This window comes from Pseudophryne corroboree, chromosome 5 (genome assembly GCF_028390025.1).
Source record: "Pseudophryne corroboree isolate aPseCor3 chromosome 5, aPseCor3.hap2, whole genome shotgun sequence".
In the NCBI taxonomy this organism is placed as follows: domain Eukaryota; kingdom Metazoa; phylum Chordata; class Amphibia; order Anura; family Myobatrachidae; genus Pseudophryne; species Pseudophryne corroboree.
The window spans coordinates 293,758,144-293,771,862 of record NC_086448.1 but is presented as its reverse complement, the minus strand read 5'-3'; the positions used below and the strand labels follow the sequence as shown (position 1 = coordinate 293,771,862).

Sequence of the window (13,719 nt, the reverse complement as noted above, 5' to 3'; positions counted from 1 at the left end):
ACACTGCTGACAGTGCGCTTACGTGATTCTCCGCCCAGCGAAGAATTCTGGTGGCTTCTACCATCGCCACCCTGCTCCTTGTGCCGCCTTGGCAGTTTACATGAGCCACTGCGGTGATATTGTCTGACTGAATCAGAACCGGTTGGTCGCGAAGCAGGGTCTCTGCTTGACTTAGGGTGTTGTATATGGCCCTTAGTTCCAGGATATTGATGTGAATGCAAGTCTCCTGCCTTGACCACAGCCCTTGGAAATTTCTTCCGTGTGTGACTGCCCCCCACCCTCAGAGGCTTGCATCCGTGGTCACCAGGACCCAGTCCTGAATGCCGAATCTGCGACCTTCGAGAAGGTGAGCACTCTGCAGCTACCACAGGAGAGACACCCTGGCCCTGGGGGATAGGGTGATTAATCTGAAGATGTGATCCGGACCACTTGTCCAGTAAGTCCCATTGGAAAGTCCTCGCATGGAACCTGCCGAAGGCAATGGCCTCGTATGCCACCCTCCTTCCCAGGACTCGAGTGCAGTGATGCACTAACACCTGTTTTGGTTTTAATAGATTCCTGACCAGTGTCACGAGCTCCTGAGCTCTCTCTATCAGGAGATAAACTCTTTTCTGGTCTGTGTCTAGGATCATGCCTAGGAGAGGCAGATGAGCTGTAGGAACCAACTGCGACTTTGGAATATATAGAATCCAGCCGTGTTCCTGTTACACTTCCAGAGAAAGTGATACGCTGTTCAGCAACTGCTCTCTTGATCTCGCTTTTATGAGGAGATCGTCCAAGTACGTGATAATAGTGACACTTTGCTTCCGCAGGAGCACCATCATTTCCGCCATTACCTTGGTGAATATTCTCAAGGCCGTGGAGAGACCAAACGGCAACGTCTGAAATTGGTAATGACAATCCCGTACCGCCTGAGGTACGCCTGATGAGGTGGATAAATGAGGACATGAAGGTATGCATCCTTTATGTCCCGAGTCACCATAAAATCTCCCTCTTTCAGGCTTGCAATGGCCGCTCTTAGCGATTCCATCTTGAACCTGAACCTTTTCAGGTATATGTTCAGGGATTTTAAATTCAATATGGGTCTGACCGAACCGTCTGGTTTCGGGACTACAACATGGTCGAATAATAACCCCCTCCTTGTTGAAGGAGGGGAACCTTGACCACCACCTGTTGAAGATACAATTTATGAATTGCAGTTAACACTGTTTCCCTCTCGTGGGGGGAAGCCGGCAGGGCCGTCGGTGAGAGGGCATCTTCTCAAAGTCCAGCTTGTATCCCTGAGACACAATATCTATTGCCCAGGGATCTAACAGGGAGTGAACCCACTTGTGGCTGAACTTACGAAGGCGTGCCCCCACCGGGCCTAGCTCCGCCTGTGGAGCCCCAGCGACATGCGGTGGATTTTTGTAGAGGCCGGGGAGGACTTCTGTTCTTGGGAACTAGCTGTGTTGTGCAGCTTCTTTCCTCTGCCTATGGCAAGAAGGACGCACCTCAGACTTTGTTTCTTTATTCGAAAGGCTGCATTTGATAATGTCGTACTATCCTAGGCTGTGCAGGAATATAAGGCAAAATATCAGAATTACCAGCTATAGCTGTGGAGACCAGGTCCGAGAACCCTTCTCCACCCAATCCTCAGCCTTCCATATGCCTCTTAAGTCGGCATCATCTGTCCATTGCATATTCTACAGGACACGTCAAGCAGAAATCGACATAGCTTTGACTCTAGGACCCAGTATACTCGTGTCTCTTTGGGCATGTTTTATATATACATATCTCTTAAGACAGCATCTTTAATAAATATATATCTCTATATATACATATATATCTATATATATATATATATATATATATACTAGGGTCTCAATCTCTGCTGATAAGGTACCTGTCCACGCTGCCACAGCGCTATAAACCCATGCCGACACAATCGCTGGTCTGAGTAGTGTACCAGAATGTGCACGCTATCTGCAGGATCCCTGAGAATAGCTGTTACGTCAGGGCTACCTTTTGGGCAAACGTGACACCCTAGGGGAAGATTCCCATCATATCCTGGCCCTAGTGGGGAAAGGATACAGCCTGAGAATTCTTTGTGGGAAACTGCAGTCTCTTGTCTGGAGATTCACACTCTTTCTTCATGAGAGGAGGGAAATTTACCTCAGCTTTCTTCCCCTTAAACATGTGTACCCTTGTGTCAGGGAGAGATGAGTCATCAGTGATATGCAAATCATCTTTTATTACAATAATCATATATTGAATACTTTTCTGCCATTTTGGCTGTAACTTTGCATTATCGTAGTCGACACTGGAGTCAAACTCCGTGTCGATATCACTGTCTATTATTTTGGTTAGTGAGCATTGAGAGACTCTAAAGGTCTCTGCGACATAGGGACAGACATGGGTAGATTCACTGTCTGTTCTCTAATCTTTTGTGCAATAAATTCACCTTAGCACTTAATTACACATATCCAAACAGGTGTCGGCGTTGTCGACGGAGACACCCTCTCACACACATATTTGCTCCATCTCCTCCTTAGGGGAGCCTTTTACCTCAGACATGTCGACACACACGTACCGACACCACACACTCAGGGAATGCTCATCTGAAGACAATTCCCCCATAAGGCCCTTTGGAGAGACAGAGAGAGAGTATGCCAGCACACACCCCAGCGCTATTAACCCAGGAATAACACAGTAACTTAATGTTAACCCAGTAGCTGCTGTTTATATTGATTTTTGCGCCTAATTATGGGCCCCCCCTCTCTTTTTACCCTCTTCTACCGTGTAACTGCAGGGGAGAGACTGGGGAGCTTCCTCTCAGCGGTGCTGTGGAGAAAAAACATGGCGCTGGCGAGTGCTGAGGAAGAAGCCCCGCCCCCTCGACGGCGGGCTTCTGTCCCGCTTTCATTTACAATTTTGGCGGGGGCTCATACATATATACAGTGCCCAACTGTATATTATGCAAACTTTTGCCAAAGAGGTCTCTAATTGCAGCCCAGGGCGCCCCCCCCCCCCCCCTCCCCTGCGCCCTGCACCCTACAGTGACCGGAGTATGTGGGTTTAGTGTGGGAGCACTGGCGCACAGCTGCAGTGCTGTGCGCTACCTCATATGAAGACTGGAGTCTTCTGCCGCCGATTTCGAAGTCTTCTTGCTTCTGTCACCGGCTTCTGTCTTCTGGCTCTGCGAGGGGGACGGCGGCGCGGCTCCGGGATCGGACGACCAAGGGTGCGATCCTGTGTACGATCCCTCTGGAGCTAATGGTGTCCAGTAGCCTAAGAAGCAGGACCTATCTTCAGTGAGTAGGGCTGCTTCTCTCCCCTCAGTCCCACGTAGCAGAGAGTCTGTTGCCAGCAGATCTCTCTGAAAATAAAAAACCTAACAAAATACTTTCTTTTTAGCAAGCTCAGGAGAGCTCACTAAGTAGCACCCAGCTCGTCCGGGCACAGATTCAAACTGAGGTCTGGAGGAGGGACATAGAGGGAGGAGCCAGAGCACACCAGTATCCAAATTCTTTCTTAAAGTGCCCTGTCTCCTGCGGAGCCCGTCTATTCCCCATGGTCCTTACGGAGTCCCCAGCATCCACTAGGACGTTAGAGAAATGTACATAAGGTTTTTACATTGGCAGCAATGTTCTAAAAACCTTTTCTTCATTCTCAGGTGGATACATTCTGTATCCCCTACAACAACTGCATTAGTCAAAGTAGCCTTTTCCTTCTATTATCACATGTAACACTTAGTGCAACAGATGTCTTTTTGTCTATGTATGGGTAACAGTAAAAATAATTTACTTTGGAATAGTAAGAAATTCAAGATATAAAACATGCAATACAAAATTGGAAATTAGCCTGATCACACGTGTGATTAACTTACTAAGCAAAGATTGTTCCATTGTAGCCATTCATGCAGGATTCCACAATGTTTTTTGCCACACTTGAAAACACGGATTCCTGAAAAATAGAGGTACATCATATACACCACTCTTAAAATGCATGTGGTACCAAATACATCTGCAGATTCCAAAGCCTTAACCCAGACACTGAAACTTTTAGGTTTAATGGTTTAAAACAGTGGTTCTGAACTTGTAAGACAGATTATGGGGTCTATTTAAGGGTTCACTACGGCTGGCCGGCGGTCGGGCTCCCGGCGACCAGCATCCCGGCGCCGGGAGCCCGACCGCCGGCTTACCGACAGCTTGGCGAGCGCAAATGAGCCCCTTGCGGGCTCGCTGCGCTCGCCACGCTACGGGCACGGTGGCGCGCTACGCGCGCCACACTATTTTATTCTCCCTCTATGGGGGTCGTGGACCCCCACGAGGGAAAATAATTGTCGGTATGCCGGCTGTCGGGCTCCCGGCGCCGGTATACTGAGCGCCGGGAGCCCGACCGCCGGCAAACAGAAGACCACCCATGCGAAGAGGCCAGGTCTCTGGAACATTTTCCTCCTTTGACAATGCATAGGCTCAAGAGTCCACTACAATGGTAGGGGAAGGGTGAGGGGGGGGGGGGGGGGGGGTATCCCAGCAGTATTCTTCTTTCGTACCATTCAGTATTTAAGTGGTGAACATTGTATTAGTTTTTTTTTTATAATCTGTAGGAAGTTACTATATTGCTCTCCCAAACATGAAAAAATAAGATTTTACTTACCGATAAATCTATTTCTCGTAGTCCGTAGTGGATGCTGGGACTCAGTCAGGACCATGGGGATTAGCGGCTCCGCAGGAGACAGGGCACAAAAATAAAGCTTTAGGATCAGGTGGTGTGCACTGGCTCCTCCCCCTATGACCCCCCTCCAAGCCTCAGTTAGGATACTGTGCCCGGACGAGCGTACACAATAAGGAAGGATTTTGAATCCCGGGTAAGACTCATACCAGCCACACCAATCACACCGTACAACTTGTGATCTGAACCCAGTTAACAGTATGATAAACGTAGGAGCCTCTGAACAGACGGCTCACAACAATAACAACCCGAATTTTTTGTAACAATAACTATGTACAAGTATTGCAGACAATCCGCACTTGGGATGGGCGCCCAGCATCCACTACGGACTACGAGAAATAGATTTATCGGTAAGTAAAATCTTATTTTCTCTGACGTTCTAGTGGATGCTGGGACTCCGTCAGGACCATGGGGATTATACCAAAGCTCCCAAACGGGTGGGAGAGTGCGGATGACTCTGCAGCACCGAATGAGAGAACTCCAGGTCCTCTTTAGCCAGGGTATCAAATTTGTAGAATTTTACAAACGTGTTCTCCCCCGACCACGTAGCTGCTCGGCAGAGTTGTAATGCCGAGACCCCTCGGGCAGCCGCCCAGGATGAGCCCACCTTCCTTGTGGAATGGGCCTTGACAGATTTAGGCTGTGGCAGGCCTGCCACAGAATGTGCAAGTTGAATTGTGCTACAAATCCAACGAGCAATCGTCTGCTTAGAAGCAGGAGCACCCAGCTTGTTGGGTGCATACAGTATAAACAGCGAGTCAGATTTTCTGACTCCAGCCGTCCTTGAAATGTATATTTTCAATGCCCTGACAACGTCCAGCAACTTGGAATCTTCCAAATCGCTAGTAGCCGCAGGCACCACAATAGGCTGGTTCAGATGAAACGCTGACACCACCTTAGGCAGAAAATGAGGACGCGTCCGCAGTTCTGCCCTGTCCGAATGGAAAATCAGATATGGGCTTTTATACGATAAAGCCGCCAATTCTGATACTCTCCTGGCTGAAGCCAGTGCCAGTAGCATGGTTACTTACCACGTAAGATATTTCAAATCCACCGATTTGAGTGGCTCAAACCAATGGGATTTGAGAAAATCCAAAACTACATTAAGGTCCCACGGAGCCACAGGGGGCACAACCGGGGGCTGTATATGTAGTACTCCTTTAACAAAAGTCTGGACTTCAGGAACTGAAGCCAATTCTTTCTGGAAGAAAATCGAAAGGGCCGAAATTTGAACCTTAATGGACCCCAATTTGAGGCCCATAGACAATCCTGTTTGCAGGAATTGTAGGAATCGACCCAGTTGAAATTCCTCCGTGGGGGCCTTCCTGGCCTCACACCACGCAACATATTTTCTCCAAATGCGGTGATAATGTTGTGCAGTCACCTCCTTCCTGGCTTTAACCAGTGTAGGAATGACCTCTTCCGGAATGCCTTTTTCCCTTAGAATTCGGCGTTCAACCGCCACGCCGTCAAACGCAGCCGCGGTAAGTCTTGGAATAGACACGGTCCCTGCTGAATCAGGTCCCGTCTTAGAGGTAGAGGCCACGGATTTTCCGTGAGCAACTCCTGAAGTTCCGGGTACCAAGTTCTTCTTGGCCAATCCGGAGCCACGAGTATCGTTCTTACTCCCCTTTGCCGTATAATTCTCAGTACTTTGGGTATGAGAGGCAGAGGAGGAAACACATACACTGACTGGAACACCCACGGTGTTACCAGAGCGTCCACAGCTATTGCCTGAGGGTCTCTTGACCTGGCGCAATACCTGTCCAGTTTTTTGTTGAGGCGAGACGCCATCATATCCACCTTTGGTTTTTCCCAACGGTTCACAATCATGTGGAAAACTTCTGGATGAAGTCCCCACTCTCCCGAGTGTAGATCGTGTCTGCTGAGGAAGTCTGCTTCCCAGTTGTCCACTCCCGGAATGAACACTGCTGACAGTGCTATCACATGATCTTCCGCCCAGCGAAGAATCCTTGCAGCTTCTGCCATTGCTCTCCTGCTTCTTGTGCCGCCCTGTCTGTTTACGTGGGCGACTGCCGTGATGTTGTCCGACTGGATCAACACCGGCTGACCCTGAAGCAGGGGTTTTGCCAGGCTTAGAGCATTGTAAATCGCTCTTAGCTCCAGTATATTTATGTGAAGAGACATCTCCAGGCTTGACCATACTCCCTGGAAGTTTCTTCCCTGTGTGACCGCTCCCCAGCCTCTCAGACTGGCATCCGTGGTCACCAGGACCCAGTCCTGTATGCCGAATCTGCGGCCTTCTAACAGATGAGCACTCTGCAACCACCACAGAAGAGACACCCTTGTCCGTGGCGATAAGGTTATCCGCTGATGCATCTGCAGATGCGATCCGGACCATTTGTCCAGCAGATCCCACTGAAAAGTTCGTGCGTGTAATCTGCCGAATGGGATTGCTTCGTAAGAAGCCACCATCTTTCCCAGGACTCTTGTGCATTGATGCAGACACTTTTCCTGGTTTTAGGAGGTTCCTGACAAGTTCGGATAACTCCTTGGCTTTCTCCTCCGGAAGAAACACCTTTTTCTGAACCGTGTCCAGAATCATTCCCAGGAACAGCAGACGTGTTGTCGGGGTCAACTGAGATTTTGGAAAATTCAGAATCCACCCGTGTTGTTGCAGCACTACTTGGGTTAGTGCTACTCCGTCCTCCAGCTGTTCTCTGGACCTTGCCCTTATCAGGAGATCGTCCAAGTAAGGGATAATTAATACGCCTCTTCTTCGCAGAAGAATCATCATTTCGGCCATTACCTTGGTAAAGACCCGAGGTGCCGTGGACAATCCAAACGGCAGCGTCCGAAACTGATAATGACAGTTTTGCACCACGAACCTGAGGTACCCTTGATGTGAAGGGCAAATTGGGACATGCAGGTAAGCATCTTTTATGTCCAGGGACACCATAAAGTCCCCTTCTTCCAGATTCGCTATCACTGCTCTGAGTGATTCCATCTTGAACTTGAATTTTTGTATGTACAGGTTCAAAGATTTCAGATTTAGAATAGGTCTTACCGAGCCGTCCGGCTTCGGTACCACAAATAGCGTGGAGTAATACCCCTTTCCCTGTTGTAGGAGGGGTACCTTGACTATCACTGCTGAGAAAACAGCTTGTGAATGGCTTCCAATACCGTCGCCCTGTCTGAGGGAGACGTTGGCAAAGCAGACTTTAGGAACCGGCGAGGGGGAGACTTCTCGAATTCCAACCTGTAACCCTGAGATACTACCTGCAGGATCCAGGGGTCCACCTGTGAGCAAGCCCACTGCGCGCTGAAATTCTTGAGTCGACCCCCCACCGTTCCTGAGTCCGCTTGTAAAGCCCCAGCGTCATGCTGAGGGCTTTGCAGAACCCGCGGAGGGCTTCTGTTCCTGGGAAGGAGCTGCTTGCTGCCCTCTCTTACCCTTTCCTCTGCCTCGGGGCAGATATGACTGTCCTTTTGCCCGCTTGTTCTTATAGGACCGAAAGGACTGCGGCTGAAAAGACGGTGTCTTTTTCTGTTGGGAGGGGGTCTGAGGTAAAAAGGTGGATTTCCCGGCAGTTGCCGTGGCCACCAGATCCGATAGACCGACGCCAAATAATTCCTCCCCTTTATACGGCAATACTTCCATATGCCGTTTGGAATCCGCATCACCTGACCACGGTCGTGTCCATAAACTTCTTCTGGCAGATATGGACATCGCACTTACTCTCGATGCCAGAGAGCAAATATCCCTCTGAGCATCTCGCATATAAAGAAAAGCATCCTTTAATTGCTCTAAAGTCTGTAAAATACTGTCCCTATCCAGGGTATCAATATTTTCAGTCAGGGAATCCGACCAGACCACCCCAGCACTGCACATCCAGGCTGAGGCGATGGCTGGTCGCAGTATAACACCAGTATGTGTGTATATACTTTTTAGGGTAGTTTCCAGCCTCCTATCAGCTGGATCCTTGAGGGCGGCCGTATCAGGAGACGGTAACGCCACTTGTTTTGATAAGCGTGTGAGCGCCTTATCCACCTTAGGGGGTGTTTCCCAGCGCGCCCTAACCTCTGGCGGGAAAGGGTATAATGCCAATAACTTTTTTGAAATTAGCACTTTTCTATCTGGGTTAACCCACGCTTCATCACATACATCATTCAATTCCTCTGATTCAGGAAAAACTACAGGTAGTTTTTTCACCCCCCACATAATACCCCTTTTTGTGGTACTTGTAGTATCAGAGATATGCAAAGCCTCCTTCATTGCCGTGATCATATAACGTGTGGCCCTACTGGAAAATACGTTTGTTTCTTCACCGTCGACACTAGATTCAGTGTCCGTGTCTGGGTCTGTGTCGACCGACTGAGGTAAAGGGCGTTTTACAGCCCCTGACGGTGTCTGAGACGCCTGGGCAGGTACTAACTGGTTTGACGGCCGTCTCATGTCGTCAACTGATTTTTGTAATGTGCTGACATTATCACGTAATTCCATAAACAAAGCCATCCATTCCGGTGTCGACTCCCTGGGGGGTGACATCACCATTACCGGCAATTGCTCTGCCTCCACACCAACATCGTCCTCATACATGTCGACACACACGTACCGACACACAGCAGACACACAGGGAATGCTCTATTGAAGACAGGACCCCACTAGCCCTTTGGGGAGACAGAGGGAGAGTTTGCCAGCACACACCCAAGCGCTATAATATATATGGGAACAACCCTATATAAGTGTTGTATCCTTATAGCAGCTTAAATATAGTAATATCGCCAAAAAAAGTGCCCCCCCCTCTCTGTTTTACCCTGTTTCTGTAGTGCAGTGCAGGGGAGAGTCCTGGGAGCCTTCCTCACAGCGGAGCTGAGCAGGAAAATGGCGCTGTGTGCTGAGGAGAATAAGCCCCGCCCCCTATTTCGGCGGGCTCTTCTCCGGAGTTTGTGAGATCTGGCAGGGGTTAAATACATCCATATAGCCTCAAGGGCTATATGTGATGTATTTTTAGCCATAAAAAGGTATTATACATTGCTGCCCAGGGCGCCCCCCCAGCGCCCTGCACCCTCCGTGACCGCTGTGTGAAGTGTGCTGACAACAATGGCGCACAGCTGCAGTGCTGTGCGCTACCTCAGGAAGACTGAAAAGTCTTCTGCCGCCTGCTTCTGGACCTTCTTCCATCTTCGGCATCTGCAAGGGGGGTCGGCGGCGCGGCTCCGGGACGAACCCCAGGGTGAGACCTGTGTTCCGACTCCCTCTGGAGCTAATGGTGTCCAGTAGCCTAAGAAGCCAATCCATCCTGCACGCAGGTGAGTTCACTTCTCTCCCCTAAGTCCCTCGATGCAGTGAGCCTGTTGCCAGCAGGACTCACTGAAAATAAAAAACCTAAAAACTTTTTCTAAGCAGCTCTTTAGGAGAGCCACCTAGATTGCACCCTGCTCGGACGGGCACAAAAACCTAACTGAGGCTTGGAGGGGGGTCATAGGGGGAGGAGCCAGTGCACACCACCTGATCCTAAAGCTTTATTTTTGTGCCCTGTCTCCTGCGGAGCCGCTAATCCCCATGGTCCTGACGGAGTCCCAGCATCCACTAGGACGTCAGAGAAAAAACCATTGCATTTGGAATAAATAATGTTGTTTCTGTTTAAATAAGGCTAACGTGGGGGGGCTGTGGAGAGTCCAAGACTGTAATATAGCTTTGCAAGCCACCAAGCTTATAGCAAGTAATAAACTCTTGCAGCCTTTGGTGATTCTTTGATTTTCTGGAGTAATTCCGAACAGAGCCCATTCAACTGTAAGTGGGACAAAGTTTATTAAGTGTTCCGTCGAGTAGTGTCTAGTTTGTAGCCAGAATCGGCGTAACATAAGACAATTCCAAACGCAGTGCATTAAATCCGCTCTTGGAGTATTGCACTTAAGACATGTATCCGAGTCGGACATACCCACCAAAAAATGGTCTATGACGGGAGTAATAGGCCCTATGAACAATATTATAATACATTTCATGATATTGCACTAATGGTATCAGCTTACATGAATTTGCTAAGTTCTTTAGTAATTTATCACAGGTAAGAGTGGGGATGTCTAGAATCCATTGTTGTATACCCTTCATTGAGGCAGAGTGATCCATAGCCGTATTTAATAAACTATAATGAAGTGGTAGAGCCTTCTTGGTGGCAGGGGGAGATCTCAAAATGCCATCTAAAGTGTTATCCAAGTCCAATATGGATAATGATTTGAGCACTAAGCCAACATAATGCTGCATCTGAAAAAATGATAATGGATAACTACTAATAAACGAGTAAGATTGTTGTGCCTGTGCAAACGTCTTAGGTTATCCATTACTAAACTCAACCAAATTTTTTATATTTTTCAGAACCTCTTGATAAAACAGTGTAAACGGAAAGTACGCCTCCCCATGCTGGAAGCCACTATTACCAAGAAACGTCAAATACAATGATTTTTGAGAACCCAAATTCCGGGAGCGACGTAGAATGTGCCAAAAGCGAAAAATTGTCCACAATAAAGGATCATCTTTTAATTCCTGATCATGTTCCGCCTCAATCCCGTGTAAAAATGTAATCAGGTTCCCCTCTTTTAGAAATTGGGCTTCCTATTGAGTACTTGCATAAAAGTGTCATTATCATTTATCCAATCCCTCAAAAATCTTAAGAAGCATGGTTGTAAAGTTGGACATTTGGGAAATTTATACCACCATTAAATTTTGTTTGCTGTAACTTCAGCATAGCAATGCATGGCTTCTTGCCATTCCAAATAAATTGTCAAAATAGCGTCGTAATCTTGGACAAATCAGACCTGCTGATTATTACTGGCAGGGATTGTATGATATAACACAAGCGCGGAAAAGTGCACATTTTAATGAGGTTTGCCCTCCCCAAATAAGACAACTTCAGGTGATTCAGTCTTTCTATGGCTATGGAGCGTAATGCTTCTGTCACATTTAATCTATAAAGTTCCGAAGTAGATTTTGGAAGTTTAATGCCTAAATACGTTATATAGGATTTGGCCCAGGTTAATGGAAATTGTCGCCCCCATCCCAATTTCACTGTCCCAGCTTTTAAATACAGACCCACTAATTAGGTTATGTTAACTGCAAAGCCCAACACCATCCCAAAATTATATAATAGCTCCAGTATACCTCTAAGACTCCTTGGGGGTTACCAAAATATATTAAAATGTCATCAGCGAATGCCGACAATTTTATTTCTGTATTCCCTATTTGTATACCCTGGCATGTGGATGAATCCTGTAGTATACGGAAGAGGGGAACTATAGACAAGTCTATAGACAAGTTGAAGAGAAACAGCAACAGGGGGCACCCCAGTCTCGTACCTCTCTGCATGGTTATCGGAGTCCCCCGTTTGCCATTAATCAGAAAAGACGCTACCGGAGCTGTATACAAATATTTGATCAGTCCCGCAAATTTCTCCTGAAAGCCTCTGCGTATCAGCACATCAAATAAATGACACCATGAGACCGTGTCAAAGGCCTTGTGTGTGTCAAGGCTTAATAACATATGAAAGGAGTTTTTCAAATTAATTAAGACTACAGTTGCTGCTATGGCTGTCCGGATAGCTTTAACCGATTGGTGGCCACGGACAAAACCAAACTGGTGTTCAGTCAGCTAGTCTGGAAGTATCGTCTGCAATCTACGGTATTTGCCTTTATTTTAGTAAAAGGTTTAAAGTCAGAATTAAGGAGAGTAATTGGTCTATAGGATTCTGCCAGTAATGGGTCTCTGTCAGGCTTAGGGATCAAGGTTGTATATGCCTGAGAAAATGTAGGAGAACTTGGGGCGAAATTATAAATTGTATTAAATAATTCTAGCAACGTGGGGATTAAGTCTTGTTTCAATAATTTATAGTAGGTACCAGTGAACCCATCAGGCCCTGGTTATTTGTGAGGTTGCAACATAGAGATAACCACCTTTAATTCCTCTTCCGTAGTCTCCCTCTCCAGTAGCGCTACTTGCTCTAGAGTGAGCACAGGTAAGTTTGCTTGGGTCATAAAGTCCCTTTGCAAATCCGCTTGTGGGGCTATATCGGTCTATATAACATTGATTGAAATGTGCTAAAACGTCGCTAGTAGTCGTACAAATATTCTGTGGGCCACCACTTAAGGCCGTAATGAGAACGCTTTTTCCAGGGTCTGGACATCGTCGCCAACAATTTTCCAGATTTGTTCCTCCACTTATATTAATTAAGATTGGTATAATCCAGGCTTTGTTGCGCCTGAGCTGTAAGGAAAGAATACAAAAGACTCTAATCCCGTAAATAAATTTCAAGCAATTCATTAGTGGGGTTATTCTTGTATGCATTAAAACTATGGGATGCTGCTGTGTTAAGTACACAATATTTTTGTGCATTGTCTTCACGTTGCTTTGCCACATAACTGATCACATGCCCTCGCATTGCCACCTTTGACGTATCCCAGACCAGTACAGAGTTGTCCCAGTGTTCAATATTATCATCTACACAAGTAGTCCAAGTATCAAACTTTTGGAAGTCATCTGAATTAGACAGTCTGGGAAATGCCAAAGGTGGTCATGTACAATTCCAAAATTACCTGCGTGTGATCAGAGATTAGAATATCCCCTAGTATAGTTTTTAAATTGAGGAAGCATATGGTTTGCAAGCAGCACATAGTCTATGCAGAAGATGCCATGGATCACTAATTTGTAGAGTGTCTAAATTCTCGAATATATTTCCAGCATGCAGAGGACAGACGAGCAGTAGCAGATGATTTATCTAAATTAGGGTCTTCTACAGCATTAAAATCTCCCCCCCCCCCTCCCTCCCAACCACCAAAGAGCAGTTAACTCTACTAGCCAGCACCTGTGTAAGACTGCGGAGGAAGTCATCCTTTGCTAAATTGGGGGCATACAAGTTCACAAGTGCACATTTTTGCCTTTCAATAAGAATATCAATGATTAAATATCTGCCCCCAAAGTCCAAAATGGTCTGTGTAATTTCATATCTCAAATTTCTATGGAGCAAAACTGCTACCTCTCTGGATTTT

At 47.1% G+C, this 13,719-nt stretch overlaps 1 protein-coding gene across 1 annotated transcript in view; it reads right to left on the bottom strand.

The window, feature by feature from the left end:
* KIF15 (kinesin family member 15) overlaps nucleotides 1-13,719 on the bottom strand; it is a 438,779-nt gene that overhangs the window by 374,209 nt on the left and 50,851 nt on the right. The window contains exon 4 of the mRNA XM_063922408.1: nucleotides 3,869-3,945. Within this exon, the coding sequence (XP_063778478.1) occupies nucleotides 3,869-3,945 (77 nt within the window). The remainder of the gene's footprint in view (nucleotides 1-3,868; nucleotides 3,946-13,719) is intronic.